Below are 14745 nucleotides of genomic sequence, written 5' to 3'. Positions count from 1 at the left end.
ACTAGCCGGTGCCCCCGCACATTGACTCGGTACCGGTACCCCCTGTATATAGCCTCGCTACTGTTATTTTAGTGCTGCTCTTTAATTATTTGTTACTTTTATTTCTTAATATTTAATTTTTAATTTTTTGGGGGTATTTCTTTTGGTATTCTTTCTGGAAACTGCATTGTTGGTTAAGGGCTTGTAAGTAAGCATTTCACTGTAAGGTCTACACCTGTTGTATTCGGCGCATGTGACAAATAAAATGTGATTTGATTTGATTTTACTGTTGCTCCATTTGATTTGTTATTTATTTGTGGGGAAATTGAGAAAGTTCTCTCATTCTATTTTGTTTAACTATGTTTCACTCTTCTCTGCAGTACACAGTTTAGCATGTATTTTTACAATCATACGTATAGGTCTAACCAGATCTAGTAAATGCACTGCAGTGTGCCATGAGGTGCGTTTTTTTCACCAGCGTCCTGCTCTGTGAAAAGTGATAAGGACACAGGTGTGCTCAAGGGTTACGTGGACCACTACAGAGACAGAACACCTTTTACAGAGTTAGTCAGGGGGTTTCAATCCTGATAGAAAGCATTCATTAACATCTTTATTTTATATTCAAGCCATTGCAAGTGTAACAAGTACTATTCCCATCTGGTGACAATTCCCCATAATGTCTGTCATTGAGAATAAACCAAAAGAAAACCAAAAAGAAAAAGATGACTATTTTTTTTAAGGGAACCTCTCCCCCCTCAGCCCTGCATTCTGGTTCAGTCCAACCTGAGCATATGGGTCCATGGTCACCCCAAAGGTAGTTTTCTGTGTCAGTTGTCGAAGAACTCCACTGAAGACTCATGAAGCAAGGTTTAGGCTCGATCATGTCGGCCTTTTTGTTGCTCACGCTGGCCTTTTCTGCTACAGGAATGACGGCAGAAAATGTCACAGATACAGCTATTGAAGAGAGACCTGTAATAGCCAAGGGTATACTAAAGGTAAGTCTTACATGTGAACTGATGTGGTGATTAAATTAATGAAATTACTGTACTTACTTTGGTTAAATGTCATACTTAGGAGCAGGACACATATTTATTGTTGACACATGAAGGCTACACTATCTTTAATCTAACTGCAGAGACACACATTTGACATGGTGGTTGTGGTGAATGACAAGTGATCATTGTCTGTTCATCTTTCCCTCAGGCTCCAAGTGTGGTTGGATGAGCCATCAAGAAGATGCCTGAGCTCTATAAGTTCCTTATGGAGCGATGGGCATTGTAGTATCCTTCTATTGTGGTTGCTGTGGAGATTTCAAATAGAGTTATGGGAACTGCAGTAGCATTGTATTGAGGTTACTATGTAGATTTCTAACGGGCCAATCGTTTTTTTGTCAGATCAAGTCTGCGTTGAACTGTAATGAGTTGTCATTACCTCATACGGTTACATAGTACCTCACGTAATTGTTTCCAAAACTTGACCCACCCAAAGCCTTTTTGTATTTTACTCACGACCTTACAGATAACCAAGACATTTTTTTTTAGGGACAGCCCAGTTTTATACCAGCATGAATTGGCCTCAAACCACAAGTGTGTCTAACCAGGCCTTCAGGAAACATAGTTCTTCAAATGTCAGTGTTTAAGTATGTTTAATGATGTTAGATCTCACTGGAAACATATCCAGAAGTAGATTGTTCTTGAATTTGGTAGCGTTCTTGTATTCTACGGGCAGAGATTGAGCCCAGTCCTGGACTTAAACTGGAGAATCAGAGAATCAACATTAGAGAATGCTTTATGGAGAATCTTCATTGAAATAGATTTTTAGTACAGAACTGGGCTAAATCAGTCTTCAGGATATCGGCCCTACATGTTGTTTTCCTTGATCCTCCTTTCCATTGAAGTCACAACCTGGAATATGATTCAGGAGAGGAGATGAATCCACGTCTGATCTTCTATAATGATAAGGATGAGGTTGTTCAGGTTAGATATGGATTCCCATTCAAGGTGTTACATGTCATCTACTGTACGGGTCAGACAAATATTATCTGCAAAATGCTTTGGAAAATAACATCTATTTTCTTGAGCTTGACTCAAGCCTGACAAGATTAGAGAGGGATAAATAACTATTGCAAGAAGACATTACACAATGAAAAAAGAGGAGCATATCGGTGTGGTCTGAAACAGTTAAAGAGAATGTGATGTTGCGAATAAATAACTCCTCTGTGTCTTTTGTATCCCGAGTGGCTCAGCGGTCTAAGGCACTGCATCTCAGTGCTAGAGGCGTCACTACAGACCAGGGTTCAATCCCAGGCTGTATCACAACCGGCCGTGATCGGGAGTCCTGTAGGGTGGCACACAATTGGCCCAGCGTAGGCCGGGTTAGGGGAGGGTTTGGCCGGGGGGTGGGGGCTTTGCAAGTAAAAAAAAAAATATATATATATGCCATTTAGCAGACGCTTTTATCCAAAGCGACTTACAGTCATGCGTGCATACATTTTTGTATGCACGCAGGCTGTCATGAAGTAGGCTGTCATTGTAAGTAAGAATTTGTTCTTAACTGACTTGCCTAGTTAAATTAAGGTAAAATATAAAAAAATGTGAACCTTTTAATCTTCATTATGGTTGCTTGCCTGTACTGAATGTAAGCATTTTGTGTGTGTTGTATCAGACTGTTTCTGTGAAGAAGATGAAGGTGGATGAGATCAGTAGCCTGCTGGACTCTCTGGGTTTCTACAAGAGATCTCAGAAGGGAGAGGAGGTGCCAGACGAGTTTCAACACTTTCCCCTGAGAGCTCCCAGGGATGAGTTGTGAGCAGAATGACATCTGGTGGCCAGACTCTGTCACTGCACCCAGTCACATATGATGAGTGGGGTCTCAAGGCCACAACATGAGCCAGGCCCTGGTTTGAGGACAAACGACTTGGTGCAGCTGAGCAGAGCAAAGCCTACCACACTGTCTCTTTGCAAAGTAAAAATAAATTTAAAATATGAATTTGTCAATAAAAGTTTAAACAAGTTACGTAGAATGTGTCTCATGCTGACTCTGTGGTTTAATATGCTGTCTAACTTCCAGCCAAACAAAACGTTGTACAGCAGAGTTTCAGCAGGTAATGATAGAGGTTAGTGTACGAAAAAGGTAATGTCGACTTCAAAGATTACATTCATTAATCCTGAACCTATTACAGGGTATTGTTTTCATTGGTTTTATTTATACTGAACAAAAATATAAACAAAGTGTTGGTCCCATGTTTCATGAGCTGAAATAAAAGATCCCAGAAATGTTCCATACGCACAGAAAGCATATTTCTCTCAAATGTGTTTACACCCCTGTTAGTGAGCATTTCTTCTTTGCTAAAATAATCCATCAACCTGACAGCTTTGGCATATCAAGAAGCTGATTAAACAGCATGATCATTACACAGGTGCACCTTGTGCTGGGGACAATAAAAGGCCTAATAAAACTAAAATGTGCAGTTTGGTCACAACACAATGCCACAGATGTCTCAAGTTTTGAGGGAGCATGCAATTGGCATGCTGACTGCAGAAATGTCCACCAGAGCTATTGCCAGATAATTTAATGTTCAGTTCTTTAGCATAGCCACCTCCAACGTTGTTTTAGAGAATTTAGCAGTACGTCCAACCAGCCTCACAACCGCAGACCATGTGTAACCACGCCAGCCCAGGTCCTCCACATCTGGCTTCTTCACCTGTAACTCACTAAAATCGTTGAAATTGTTGCATGTTGCGTTTACATTTTTGTTCAATATATTTTCAGTTTTCTCACAATCAATGTTCAATTTGACATCTGAAAACCGCTGATCCCCATCATACTGTTATGTGGGAAGCTTGTCTCTCCCTTTTCTGTTTCCCTTCCTCCTTGTTTTGTCCCCTCTTTGTCTGTTGTATCTGTATGTGTGTTTGTCCCCATTATGTTGGTGCGTCTGCCGGTGTGTGTCTGGAGTGGATCGGGGGGCGTGCTCAGGATCTGCCTCTCCTGTGCAGCTGCGGGTTGTTTCCAGTGATTCCTGCCTACGCAGCTGCATCCTATTCTCTCATCAACCTGCACTACTAATTCCTGGGCATGGCTCTCCACCGGCGCCAGATCGTTGTTCTTACTAGAGCGTTCAGACATACCTCCCAACCTGCCTGCCTGCCTTCCTGCCTTCCTGCCTGCCTGCCTGCCTGCCTGCCTGCCTGCCTGCCTGCCTGCCTCAGCCTCTCCTTCCTCCGGAGCCGACTAGCCCACTCTGTTCCTTTTCTTCAGTTGTTTTTGGACTAAGACAAATTTAACTTTTATTAAAATAATTTTTGTTTCTTCCACTCCCTTAGTCGTGTTTTGTTTCTCTGAGTGCTGGGTTTAACCATAGCTTAACAGAACGATCTGGCCATGGACCCAACAGAGAAACAGCACGGGGCAAACAAAGACAGCTTCCAACAAGCTATCCAGGCTCAAGGAACGTTGCTAGGACAGCATGACCAATTGATTCGGACTCTTTTGGAAAATAATCCTCAACTGCTGAACCAGGTGACTCAGTTAACAACACAAGTCTCTAAATTGTCTGTTATCAGTTCTCCATCTCTCTCTGACCCCCAGTTTGATGCACCCCAAGTGGTTTCCTCTGACATTATGCAGGCTTCGTTCCATCGGGAACCCCCTGTCACGTCGCCTGAACCGTTCAATGGAGAATTGGACAAGTGCCGGGGATTTTTGCTTCAGTGTGACTTGATTTTTCGGCAGAGACCACTGTCGTTTTCTACTGATTCCTCTAAGGTACATTATGTTCTGGGGCTGTTAAGAGTGAGAGCTCTGGTTTGGGCTGAGGCTGTGTGCTCAAATCAAACTTTGACTGGATTGACTTTTGCAGATTTTTCTGCTAAATTGAAGACTGTTTTTGACCATCCTGACCATGTGGGTAATTCCTCCAAGATACTTTTTAATTTGAGGCAGTGTTCTAACAGTGTGGCTGAGTACTATATTGAGTTCTGGACTTTGGCAGCGGACTCCAAGTGGAACAATGTGGCACTTCAAGGAGCATTTCTAAACGGTTTGAATGAAGCCATTAAGGAGGAACTGGCTGCTTCGTGACGAGCCACATGATTTACATTCTCTCGTTTCCCTGTCCATTAAGCTAGACAACCGGTTGCGGGAGGCGTCGGGAGAGGCGGTCGGCCACATCTAGGAGACGAGTTCCCCAGCCTTCAACCACTCGAGTCTCGCCTCCCGGAGCCGGCAGCTTCTTGTTCCTGATCCCATCCCGAGCACAGAGGAGGAACCAATGCAAGTGGGTCGAGCTCGACTACCTCCAGCAGAGCGGCAACGGCGCCTCCAGGCGGGTGAGTGCCTGTACTGTGGAGACGCCCACACATTCTGGCTACATGCCCTAAGCGACCAAAGACAAGGCTCGCTCGTAACGGTGGGGTCTACTTGCGAGCCCAGAGTTAGATCCTGAACCCATCATTCCCCGATTACAAGTACCTGTAACCTTACGTTTCCAGAGTCATTCTCTGCCACTCTCAGCTCTCATAGACTCAGGTGCAGAAGACAACTTTATTAGCCACCAGTTCGTTACACAAGCTCGTATCCCCGTGGAGCCACTACCTACCCCCATTCGAGTCACAGCCCTTGATGGGCGCCTCCTCGCGGAGATAACTCATCAAACCACCCCCCGTTTCCCTAGTGATTTCTGGCAATCATTGTGAAAGCATTCAGTTAAGAGTTATGTCTGGCTCAGCTACCCCCCTAATCCTTGGCTTCCCCTGGTTGGCTCTTCACAACCCACAAATTGATTGGACACGTCACACCATTCTCAGTTGGAGCACTAACTGCCATTCAGAGTGCCTTAGGTCAGCGGTTCCCCCCACTAAGTGTAACCCAACTCATCCCTCAGCTCCTCCCCGATCTGTCATCTGTCCCCAAAGAATACCATGACTTAGCTGAGGTTTTCAGTAAGGACAAGGCTCTGTCTCTACCACCACATAGGCCTTATGATTGCCCTATTGAACTGCTTCCTGGTGCTCCCTTGCCCTCTAGTCGCTTATACAATCTGTCCCGACCGGAAGAGAGGCAATGGAGCAGTATATTGGTGATTCTCTGGCCTCGGGCATAATCCGTCCCTCGTCGTCTCCTTTGGGTGCAGGTTTCTTTTTTGTTGAAAAGAAAGACAAGTCGTTACGCCCCTGTATCGATTTCAGGGGTTTAAACAACATAACTGTTAAAAACAAGTATCCCCTTCCACTCATCAACTCAGCTTTTGAACCTCTGCATGGCGCCACAGTTTTCTCCAAGCTCGACCTCAGGAACGCTTATCACCTTGTCAGAATCCGAAAGGGAGATGAGTGGAAAACCGCTTTCAACACTCCACTGGGGCATTTTGAGTATTTGGTCATGCCCTTTGGGCTCTCAAACGCCCCTGCTGTATTCCAAGCCATGGTGAACGATGTTCTTAGGAATTTTTTGAACCGTTTTGTCTTTGTATATCTGGATGATATTCTTGTTTTTTCCAAGTCACCCGAGGAGCATGAGTCACACGTCCGTCAAGTCCTTCAACGGCTCTTGGAGAATAAGCTGTACGTCAAAGCAGAAAAGTGTGAGTTCCACAAACAGTCTACATCGTTCCTTGGTTTCATCATTGAGAGCGGGCAGGTGAAGGCGGACCCCGAGAAGATCCGGGCAGTGACGGAATGGCCCACACCCACCACCCGTAAGCAACTTCAACGATTTTTGGGCTTTGCTAACTTCTACCGTAGATTCATTAAGGGTTTTAGTAAAGTGGTGGCACCCCTTACTAGACTCACATCCCCAAAAGTCCCTTTTCTGTGGTCCCCTGAGGCGGAGCAGGCGGTAGGGGTTTTGAAGGAACTGTTTTCCACCTCCCCGTGTTGATACACCCCAATACCTCTCTGCAGTTTATTGTGGAGGTGGACGCGTCTGACTCAGGTGTGGGAGCAGTCCTCTCCCAGCGCTCCCCCACTGACCAAAAGCTTCACCCCTGTGCTTTTTTTCTCCAAGAAATTGTCACCCACAGAACGGAATAACGACGTTGGAAACCGGAACTGCTGGCGGTCAAGCTAGCACTGGAAGAATGGCGGCACTGGCTGGATGGAGCTGAACTGCCGTTTGTGGTCTGGACAGACCACAAAAACTTGCTTACATCCAAGCCACTAAGAGACTCAACTCACGCCAAGCCAGATGGGCCCTGTTTTTTAGTAGGTTTAACTTTATTCTAACATACAGACCGGGGTCAAGAAATGTTAAACCAGATGCTTTGTCCCGCCAGTTTGCTGACCCTTCGGAGACCAGCGAGCCTGAGGCAGTCCTACCTTCCTCATGCGTCGTGGCGGCAGTACAGTGGGAGATCGAGTCTCTTGTGAAGACTGCACTTGCCACGGACCCGGGACCGGGTGATGGACCTCCCAACCTACTCTTTGTTCCCGAGACGGTCCGGTCTCAGGTGTTGCAGTGGATTCACACCTCCCGTTTTGCTGGTCACCCTGGGATGAGATGCACGTTGACGCTGCTTAAGAGACATTTTTGGTGGCCTTCAATGGAAACTGACGTTTGGGCTTTTGTGGCAGCCTGTTCAACCTGTGCTCAGGGCAAAGCCTCCCATCAGTCCCCTTCAGGGCTGCTGCTACCCCTCCCAGTTCCCAGCCGTCCCTGGTCCCACATAGCCATGGATTTTGTCACCGGCCTACCCAAGTCTGAAGGTAATGATACTATACTTACCATTGTGGACAGATTCTCTAAATCTGTTCACTATATAGCATTACCAAAATTACCGTCTGCCAGTGAGACAGCGGACCTCCTAGTCCAACATGTATTCCGTCCCCATGGAATACCTGTGGACATCGTATCTGATAGAGGCCCACAGTTTACTTCCCGTGTTTGGAAGGTTTTCTGTTCTGCTTTGGGTGCTTCCGTTAGTCTGTCCTCAGGGTTTCATCCCCAGACCAACGGTCAAACAGAAAGAGCCAATCAAGACCTCGAAGCAACCCTTCGTTGTGTGGCTGCTCAACATCCATCATCCTGGGCCAAACATCTGCCTTGGATAGAGTAATCGCCCACAACTCCCTCACCACCTCTGCCACCGGCCTTTCACCTTCGAAGTAACCATGGGTTATCAACCCCCTCTGTTTCCTGCTCAGGAGAAGGAATTGGCTGTTCCTTCGGTTCAGGAGAACCTCCGCCGCTGCCAGAGAGTGTGGAGCGACGCTCGGGAAGCGTTGCTTCGGACCACCGACAGGAACAAGACGACAGCGGATAGGAGCAGGACTCCCGCACCTGTGTTTCATCCTGGTCAAGAAGTTTGGCTGTCATCAAAGAACGTGCCTCTTCGTACCAAATCACGCAAGCTGTCTCCTCGGTACCTGGGTCCGTTTGTGGTGGAGTCCATCGTTAACCCCGCTGCAGTTCATTTGAAGTTGCCTTCAGCCATGAAGATACACCCTACTTTCCACGTCTCCCAACTGAAACCTGTGTCCTCCAGCCTTTTGTGTCCGCGCGCAGATCCACCTCCACCTGTTCGCCTCATTGGCTGACCATCCGGCCTACACCGTCAGTAGGCTCCTGGACTCTCGGAGGCGGGGTAGGGGTCTCCAATACCTAGTCGATTGGGAAGGTTATGGACCAGAGGAGAGGTCTTGGGTCCCTAAGTGTTTTGTGTTGGATCCTCAGCTGATCACGGACTTCCATCACGACAACCCTGACAGGCCTGGTGGGTCGCCAGGTGGCGACCATTGAGGGGGGGGTACTGTTATGTGGGAAGCTTGTCTCTCCCTTTTCTGTTTCCCTTCCTCCTTGTTTTGTCCCCTCTTTGTCTGTTGTATCTGTATGTGTGTTTGTCCCCATTATGTTGGTGCGTCTGCCGGTGTGTGTCTGGAGTGGATCGGGGGGCGTGCTCAGGATCTGCCTCTCCTGTGCAGCTGCGGGTTGTTTCCAGTGATTCCTGCCTACGCAGCTGCATCCTATTCTCTCATCAACCTGCACTACTAATTCCTGGGCATGGCTCTCCACCGGCGCCAGATCGTTGTTCTTACTAGAGCGTTCAGACATACCTCCCAACCTGCCTGCCAGCCTTCCTGCCTGCCTGCCTGCCTGCCTGCCTGCCTGCCTGCCTCAGCCTCTCCTTCCTCCGGAGCCGACTAGCCCACTCTGTTCCTTTTCTTCAGTTGTTTTTGGACTAAGACAAATTTAACTTTTATTAAAATAATTTTTTGTTTCTTCCACTCCCTTAGTCGTGTTTTGTTTCTCTGAGTGCTGGGTTTAACCATAGCTTAACACATACTTTCTATTCCCACGTATTAAACCCTAATAATAAGGTAGTGAATATAGAGACAGAGACACTGACCACAGCCACGTTCCTACGTCTGTCTAGGGCGCTAATCCCCTGTCTTCCTCCGCCCACCACTCTGATAATCTAATTAGCAGACGCTGCTGTCTGGTAAACTGACTAATCCCTGTAGTCCTCAATCAGGGACACATACACTCTGTCTTCTGTTTCTACACACCAATTTTTTTTCTTCTGTTTGTTTAAGAATAACTTAAATTTTTCTGGAAACACACACACACACAAACACACAGAGTGGTAGTGGTACATGGTTGTATTGGGCCACAATGCCTGTGTTCTACTCCCCCATACCCCAGAACCTCCGGATGGGCCTGGCCTCCGTCGGTGGGTCTGTGTTCACTAACAACAGGACAGGGGACTTTAGCAGTGACTATAACAAGGACCAGGATGATAAAACAGGTAGGCCTGTTGTATGCTAGAGTAAGGTATGCTGTATAATGCCTGTGTCAAATACTCTTTTGGATTTGTTTTTGTTTTAGAAAAGTATTTGATATATTTTTGGAGAGTGTTTGGATATTCAGGAAAGTATTTGTATAATTAAAATAGCTAAACTTCAAATATAAATTGTTTTATGTCTATGTTTTTATATTCCAGTCAATGAGTTGGTGTCCCACCTGCCCCTTCAGATGCTCCTGTACTTTAACATGTTCTATTTCCCATGCTGGTGGGTCTCAGCTGTTCTCATGCTGGATCTAAAGGTGGGTTTTTCCCTACTGACTTCACAGAGGTTTCCCCAAGGTTTCTCAACGCTCAATTAATTATGTATGGGATACCCAGATCAATAATACAATATTTGTCTTTCTTGTCATAGTTGTATTACCTGCCTGGGTACTACCAGGCTTTACTTGTGACTGGAGTGGTTCTGCTTACCATCTGTGAAATCACCAGGCTCTATCTGGGCTATGTCGGAAACCTCAAAGAGAAAGTAACTGAATCTAACTTTCTCTCTGGAAACGCTTCTCCTCTCCTCCTCTCTCCCTCTCCCCCTCTCTCCGTCACTGTCGTCCCCCTCTTTCCCTCACCCCATTTCCCCCTCTCCCCCTCACCCCATTTCCCCCTCTCCCACAAACTCAATGCATATCTGATCTGATACAGTGCCTGTTTAAGTACCCTGTGTGAGTAGGTGTGTAAACATTCTTGGCTAGGACGCCCCACTGAGTCTCTGACTGTGTGTGTGTGTGTGTGTGTGTGTGTGTGTCGTCATACGTCTGTGTGTGTGTGTGTTTTGTCATAGGTCTGTGTGTGTGTGTGTGTGTGTGTGTGTGTGTGTGTTTCGTCATAAGTCTGTGTGTGTGTGTGTGTGTGTGTCGTCATACGTCTGTGTGTGTGTGTCTCTTTCTCAATCTGTCTCTTCAGTCTCTCTCTCTGTGTTCCTCCCTCTCTCAGGTACCAGAGCTGGCTGGGTTCTGGCTGATCTCCTTCCTGTTCCAGCTGCCCATCCTACTCTTCTTCCTGACTGACGAGGACATCATCATCCTCCCTCTGGAGAGGGCCGTCCACTCCATCTACCTCCTCTTCATCCTCTCAGAGCTCCTGGCTTCCTTCTTCGCCCTCAGGTAGGATGATGTACTGTATATGCCATTTAGCAGACGCGTCTAGCGCATGCTTTATCAACTGAGCCATATGGGAGCCATCACAGAGGAGTGTCTATGGAAAGCTGATGTATAGCTATACTGTGAGTAGCAAAACATTGTCAAATCAATCAATCTCATGCAGAGCAGGTAAAGCAGAACAAAGTCTCTGTTTACCTTTCAATGGTCATGGCATCTGTTCAGGGACAATCATCCATATGTAATATTTTCCTATTCTCACTCTTCTTCTTCTTCTTCTTCTTCTTCTTCTTCTTCTTCTTCTTCTTCTTCTTCTTCTTCTTCTTCTTCTTCTTCTTCTTCTTCTTCTTCTTCTTCTTCTTCTTCTTCTTCTTCTTCTTCTTCTTCTTCTTCTTCATCATCTTCTCCCTCTTCTTCTTCTTCTTCTTCTTCTTCTTCTTCTTCTTCTTCTTCTTCTTCTTCTTCTTCTTCTTCTTCTTCTTCTTCTTCTTCTTCTTCTTCTTCTTCTTCTTCTTCTTCTTCTTCTTCTTCTTCTTCTCCCTCTTCTTCTTCTTCTTCTTCTTCTTCTTCTTCTTCTTCTTCTTCTTCTTCTTCTTCTTCTTCTTCTTCTTCTTCTTCTTCTTCTTCTTCTTCTTCTTCTTCTTCTTCTTCTTCATCATCTTCTCCCTCAGGGCCATGACCAGGAAGTTAACCCTGCTATTCCACCTCAGGCAGTTTGGGGAGGTGGAAAACCTTGACCATCACCACCTCCACCACCTCCACCATCACCACCTCCACCACCTCCGCCCAGCGGGGAAGAGCCCAGCCTTCGGCATGCCAAATTATGGGAGGACTGTTCTGCCAATGCCGCCATACACCAATAACGTTCACAGTCACTGAGAGAACACAGAGAGACAGCCAGGGACACTGTGCCTGGGTTGGATGGGACTGGGAGATGGGGTACGATCTGGAGTTAAAGGTGTAGGGGTGAATAGTTTAATGTGGAAGAGAGTTGTTGTGAACACAGCCTTTAAATGTTTTTCCAAAGAGGGAGGACGCTTTTGAAGTGTTCCATGATGTCCAAAATATTATGCTGGATTTTGTGATCTTTATGACATGATGAGTTGATGCACTGTTTCATAGTGGTTGTGTTTTCATTTATAGATATTTTTAAAAATATTGAACATTGGTAGTAGTGATAGCCATAACATATTAGAACCACATGGTGGCACTAAATGACCATAAGAGGGGTTAGTAATAAACTGAAGAGCGTGGCAAAGTCCCAATTGTAAGGCAGAATAATCACAGACTGTAGTGCTGCACAGATACTGGTTAGAGAGCCTTTCTGATTGTCTTTACAAGTGTAGCTTGTCTGAAGCTGTCAGACAGATACATTAAGGAGACAGACCAATGGCAGCACAGTGTAATAGAGCACTTGAGAAAATATGCTAGATAACACATCTCTAATTAATATTAATTCAATTAAAATCCTATAATTCAATTAAAATCCTATATGCCAAACAACAAGTTATTTGGTTGGGAAGGAAGAAAGTGGTTCTCTTCAAAGATTTAACAGTTTTCTTTCAATAACATATTTCTATTACGCAACTAAAGACGTATAATAACCAGCATACAAGTAACCTTGCATCAGACCACCGATCCTAAAGGTTATCTACAAAGAACACTATGATTGTATATCACTAAATAGAAATCACAGCCTCAATGCGTTTCGAGTCAAGCTTATCTCTCTCTAGCCGTGGTTCCACCTTGCATTAACATGTGGTTGTCCTCATCAGATCAAGATTTGTTGCGTCTACACATGGTAATAAAATGTGTCTCTTGTCTTCGTTCATATTGTGACCAGATTCGCTGGCCCCTCCATGTATGCAAATGAATCCAACCTGCCTTAGACCTCCCATTATGACACAAGCTGTATCAATCGACAGAAAACATCACACTTTTAAAGTCAATCGTTTTATTCTCTCATCATTACAGACTACTTTTCTATATCCATTGATTTCAAACTGGGCGTAATAGACTACTGTCCCTATAACCTCGACCTTTGACCTGTCCACAGCCATACAAATACATGTTCTGAGAATCTCTCCCATCCCTAAAAAAGTCACCACACAAATGAGCTGAGTATCTGGATTTGTGCACAAAATACAATTACTGCACAGTATAAATAAAAATGACATGTACCTTAAAAACAGAAACAGGTTAAGTTACAGAGTAGGCTACAAAGTGCATCTCTGAATGGCGCAACACATTATCCAAACAGGTCTGGACAGGGTTGTTCTTTATGCATGGATGTTTACATACGTTGTCTTTATATTATTGTAATCTTGTATTGAAATAACCTTTAGTATAGGCCTAATCAGTACCAACGGGGAAAAAAGTGACATGCTTGGAGAATGACCCTGGTTCAGTTTCCACCAAATCATTGATCAGTGATAATTCGCTAACGGAACCTCAATATGATAACCTATAGCAAGACGCATGGTCAAATTATACTAAAAAAGCGACAATCGATAAAAAGTGCAAAGGAGCAATTGGCTTTATAAAGGAATAAAGTGTAAATCTAGAAGTAGCCTAAAGAGGCCTACCTTCGTATTGAAGCCTACATTATATTGGACAGTGAACTTCGCTGATGCTTCCAGAAAGCTGTGCGCCTTTACGCATCAGTTTGGACATCTTCTGCACTCTATTGATAGCTGGAAAATGCTAAAAGACTGTTCACCACCGCCCACCGTTCATTCTGGCTAGATCTAAAGGTAGGTTACAGGTGGAAAAGTAGGCCTACACATTATACCTGGCCATAACACTTGTCAGGCACTGCGCTCTTCTGCTGCGACTCCATCATAGTCCGTCCCATGCATCCCTAATACATTTGTAGTTCAGTTTACATTCTTGGCCTTTCCAATGTTTTAAAATATTAGATTTTGCGCTGGCATTGGACGTGGGAACATCAAACCCTTTTTCTCTCCCCGTCATTCGCGTGAAGAAAAGACGGAAATACAGGGGGCGTTTCACCGAGTCGTGGCTGAACGACGACACAGATAATATACAGTTGGCTGGGTTTTCTGTGCATCGGCAAGAGAGAACTGCTATGTCCGGTAAGATGAGTGATGTTGGTGTGTGTCTATTTGTCAATAACAGCTGGTGCGCGATGTCTAATATTAAGGAAGTATCGAGTTGTTGCTCGCCTGAGGTAGAGTACCTCATAATAAACTGTAGACCACACTATCTACCAAGAGAGTTTACCTATATTTTTCGTAGCCGTCTATTTACCACCACAAACCGATGCTTGCAATAAGACCACACTCAACGAGCTGTATAAGGCCATAAGCAAACAAGAAAATGCTCATCCAGAAGCAACACTCCTAGTGGCTGAGGACTTTAATGCAGGCAAACTTAAATCTGTTTTACCTCATTTCTAACAGCATGTCACATGTCCAACTAGAGGAAAGAAACTATAGACCACCTTTACTTCACACACAGAAACACAGACAAAGCTATCCCTCGCCCTCCATTTGGCAAATCTGACCATAATTCTATCCTCCTGATTCCTGTTTACAAGCAAAAACTAAAGCAGGAGGTACCAGTGATTCGCTCAAGACGGAAGTGGTCAGATGACGCAGATGCTACGCTACAGGACTGTTTTGCTAGCACAGACTGGAATATGTTCCAGGATTCATCCAATGACATTGAGGAGTATACCACCTCAGTCACCGGCTTCATCAATAAGTTCATCGACGACGTCGTCCCAAAGGGACCATACGTACATATCCCATCCAGAAGCCATGGATTACAGGCAACATCCGCACCAAGCTAAAGGCTAGAGCTGCCGCTTTCAAGGAACGGGACACTAATCTGGATGCTTATAAGAAATCA

At 45.2% G+C, this 14745-nt stretch overlaps 2 protein-coding genes across 2 annotated transcripts; both read left to right on the top strand.

The window, feature by feature from the left end:
* Nucleotides 1–815: 815 nt before the first annotated feature.
* On the top strand, nucleotides 816–2991 carry LOC121587309 (selenoprotein M-like). Its single transcript, XM_041904218.1, has 4 exons — nucleotides 816–974; nucleotides 1183–1259; nucleotides 1877–1955; nucleotides 2644–2991. The coding sequence occupies exons 1-4, from the start codon at nucleotides 837–839 to the stop codon at nucleotides 2785–2787; spliced, it is 438 nt and encodes a 145-aa protein (XP_041760152.1). The 5' UTR covers nucleotides 816–836; the 3' UTR covers nucleotides 2788–2991.
* A 6453-nt stretch (nucleotides 2992–9444) lies between these two features.
* LOC121587310 (transmembrane protein 17A-like) lies at nucleotides 9445–12716 on the top strand. Its single transcript, XM_041904219.1, has 5 exons — nucleotides 9445–9721; nucleotides 9917–10020; nucleotides 10134–10247; nucleotides 10709–10878; nucleotides 11544–12716. The coding sequence occupies exons 1-5, from the start codon at nucleotides 9589–9591 to the stop codon at nucleotides 11749–11751; spliced, it is 729 nt and encodes a 242-aa protein (XP_041760153.1). The 5' UTR covers nucleotides 9445–9588; the 3' UTR covers nucleotides 11752–12716.
* The last annotated feature ends 2029 nt before the right edge of the window (nucleotides 12717–14745 follow it).

This window comes from Coregonus clupeaformis, chromosome 18, assembly GCF_020615455.1.
Source record: "Coregonus clupeaformis isolate EN_2021a chromosome 18, ASM2061545v1, whole genome shotgun sequence".
Classification (NCBI taxonomy): Eukaryota; Metazoa; Chordata; class Actinopteri; order Salmoniformes; family Salmonidae; genus Coregonus; species Coregonus clupeaformis.
The sequence above is the reverse complement of the archived record's forward strand: the minus strand, read 5'-3'. Positions and strand labels throughout refer to the sequence as shown.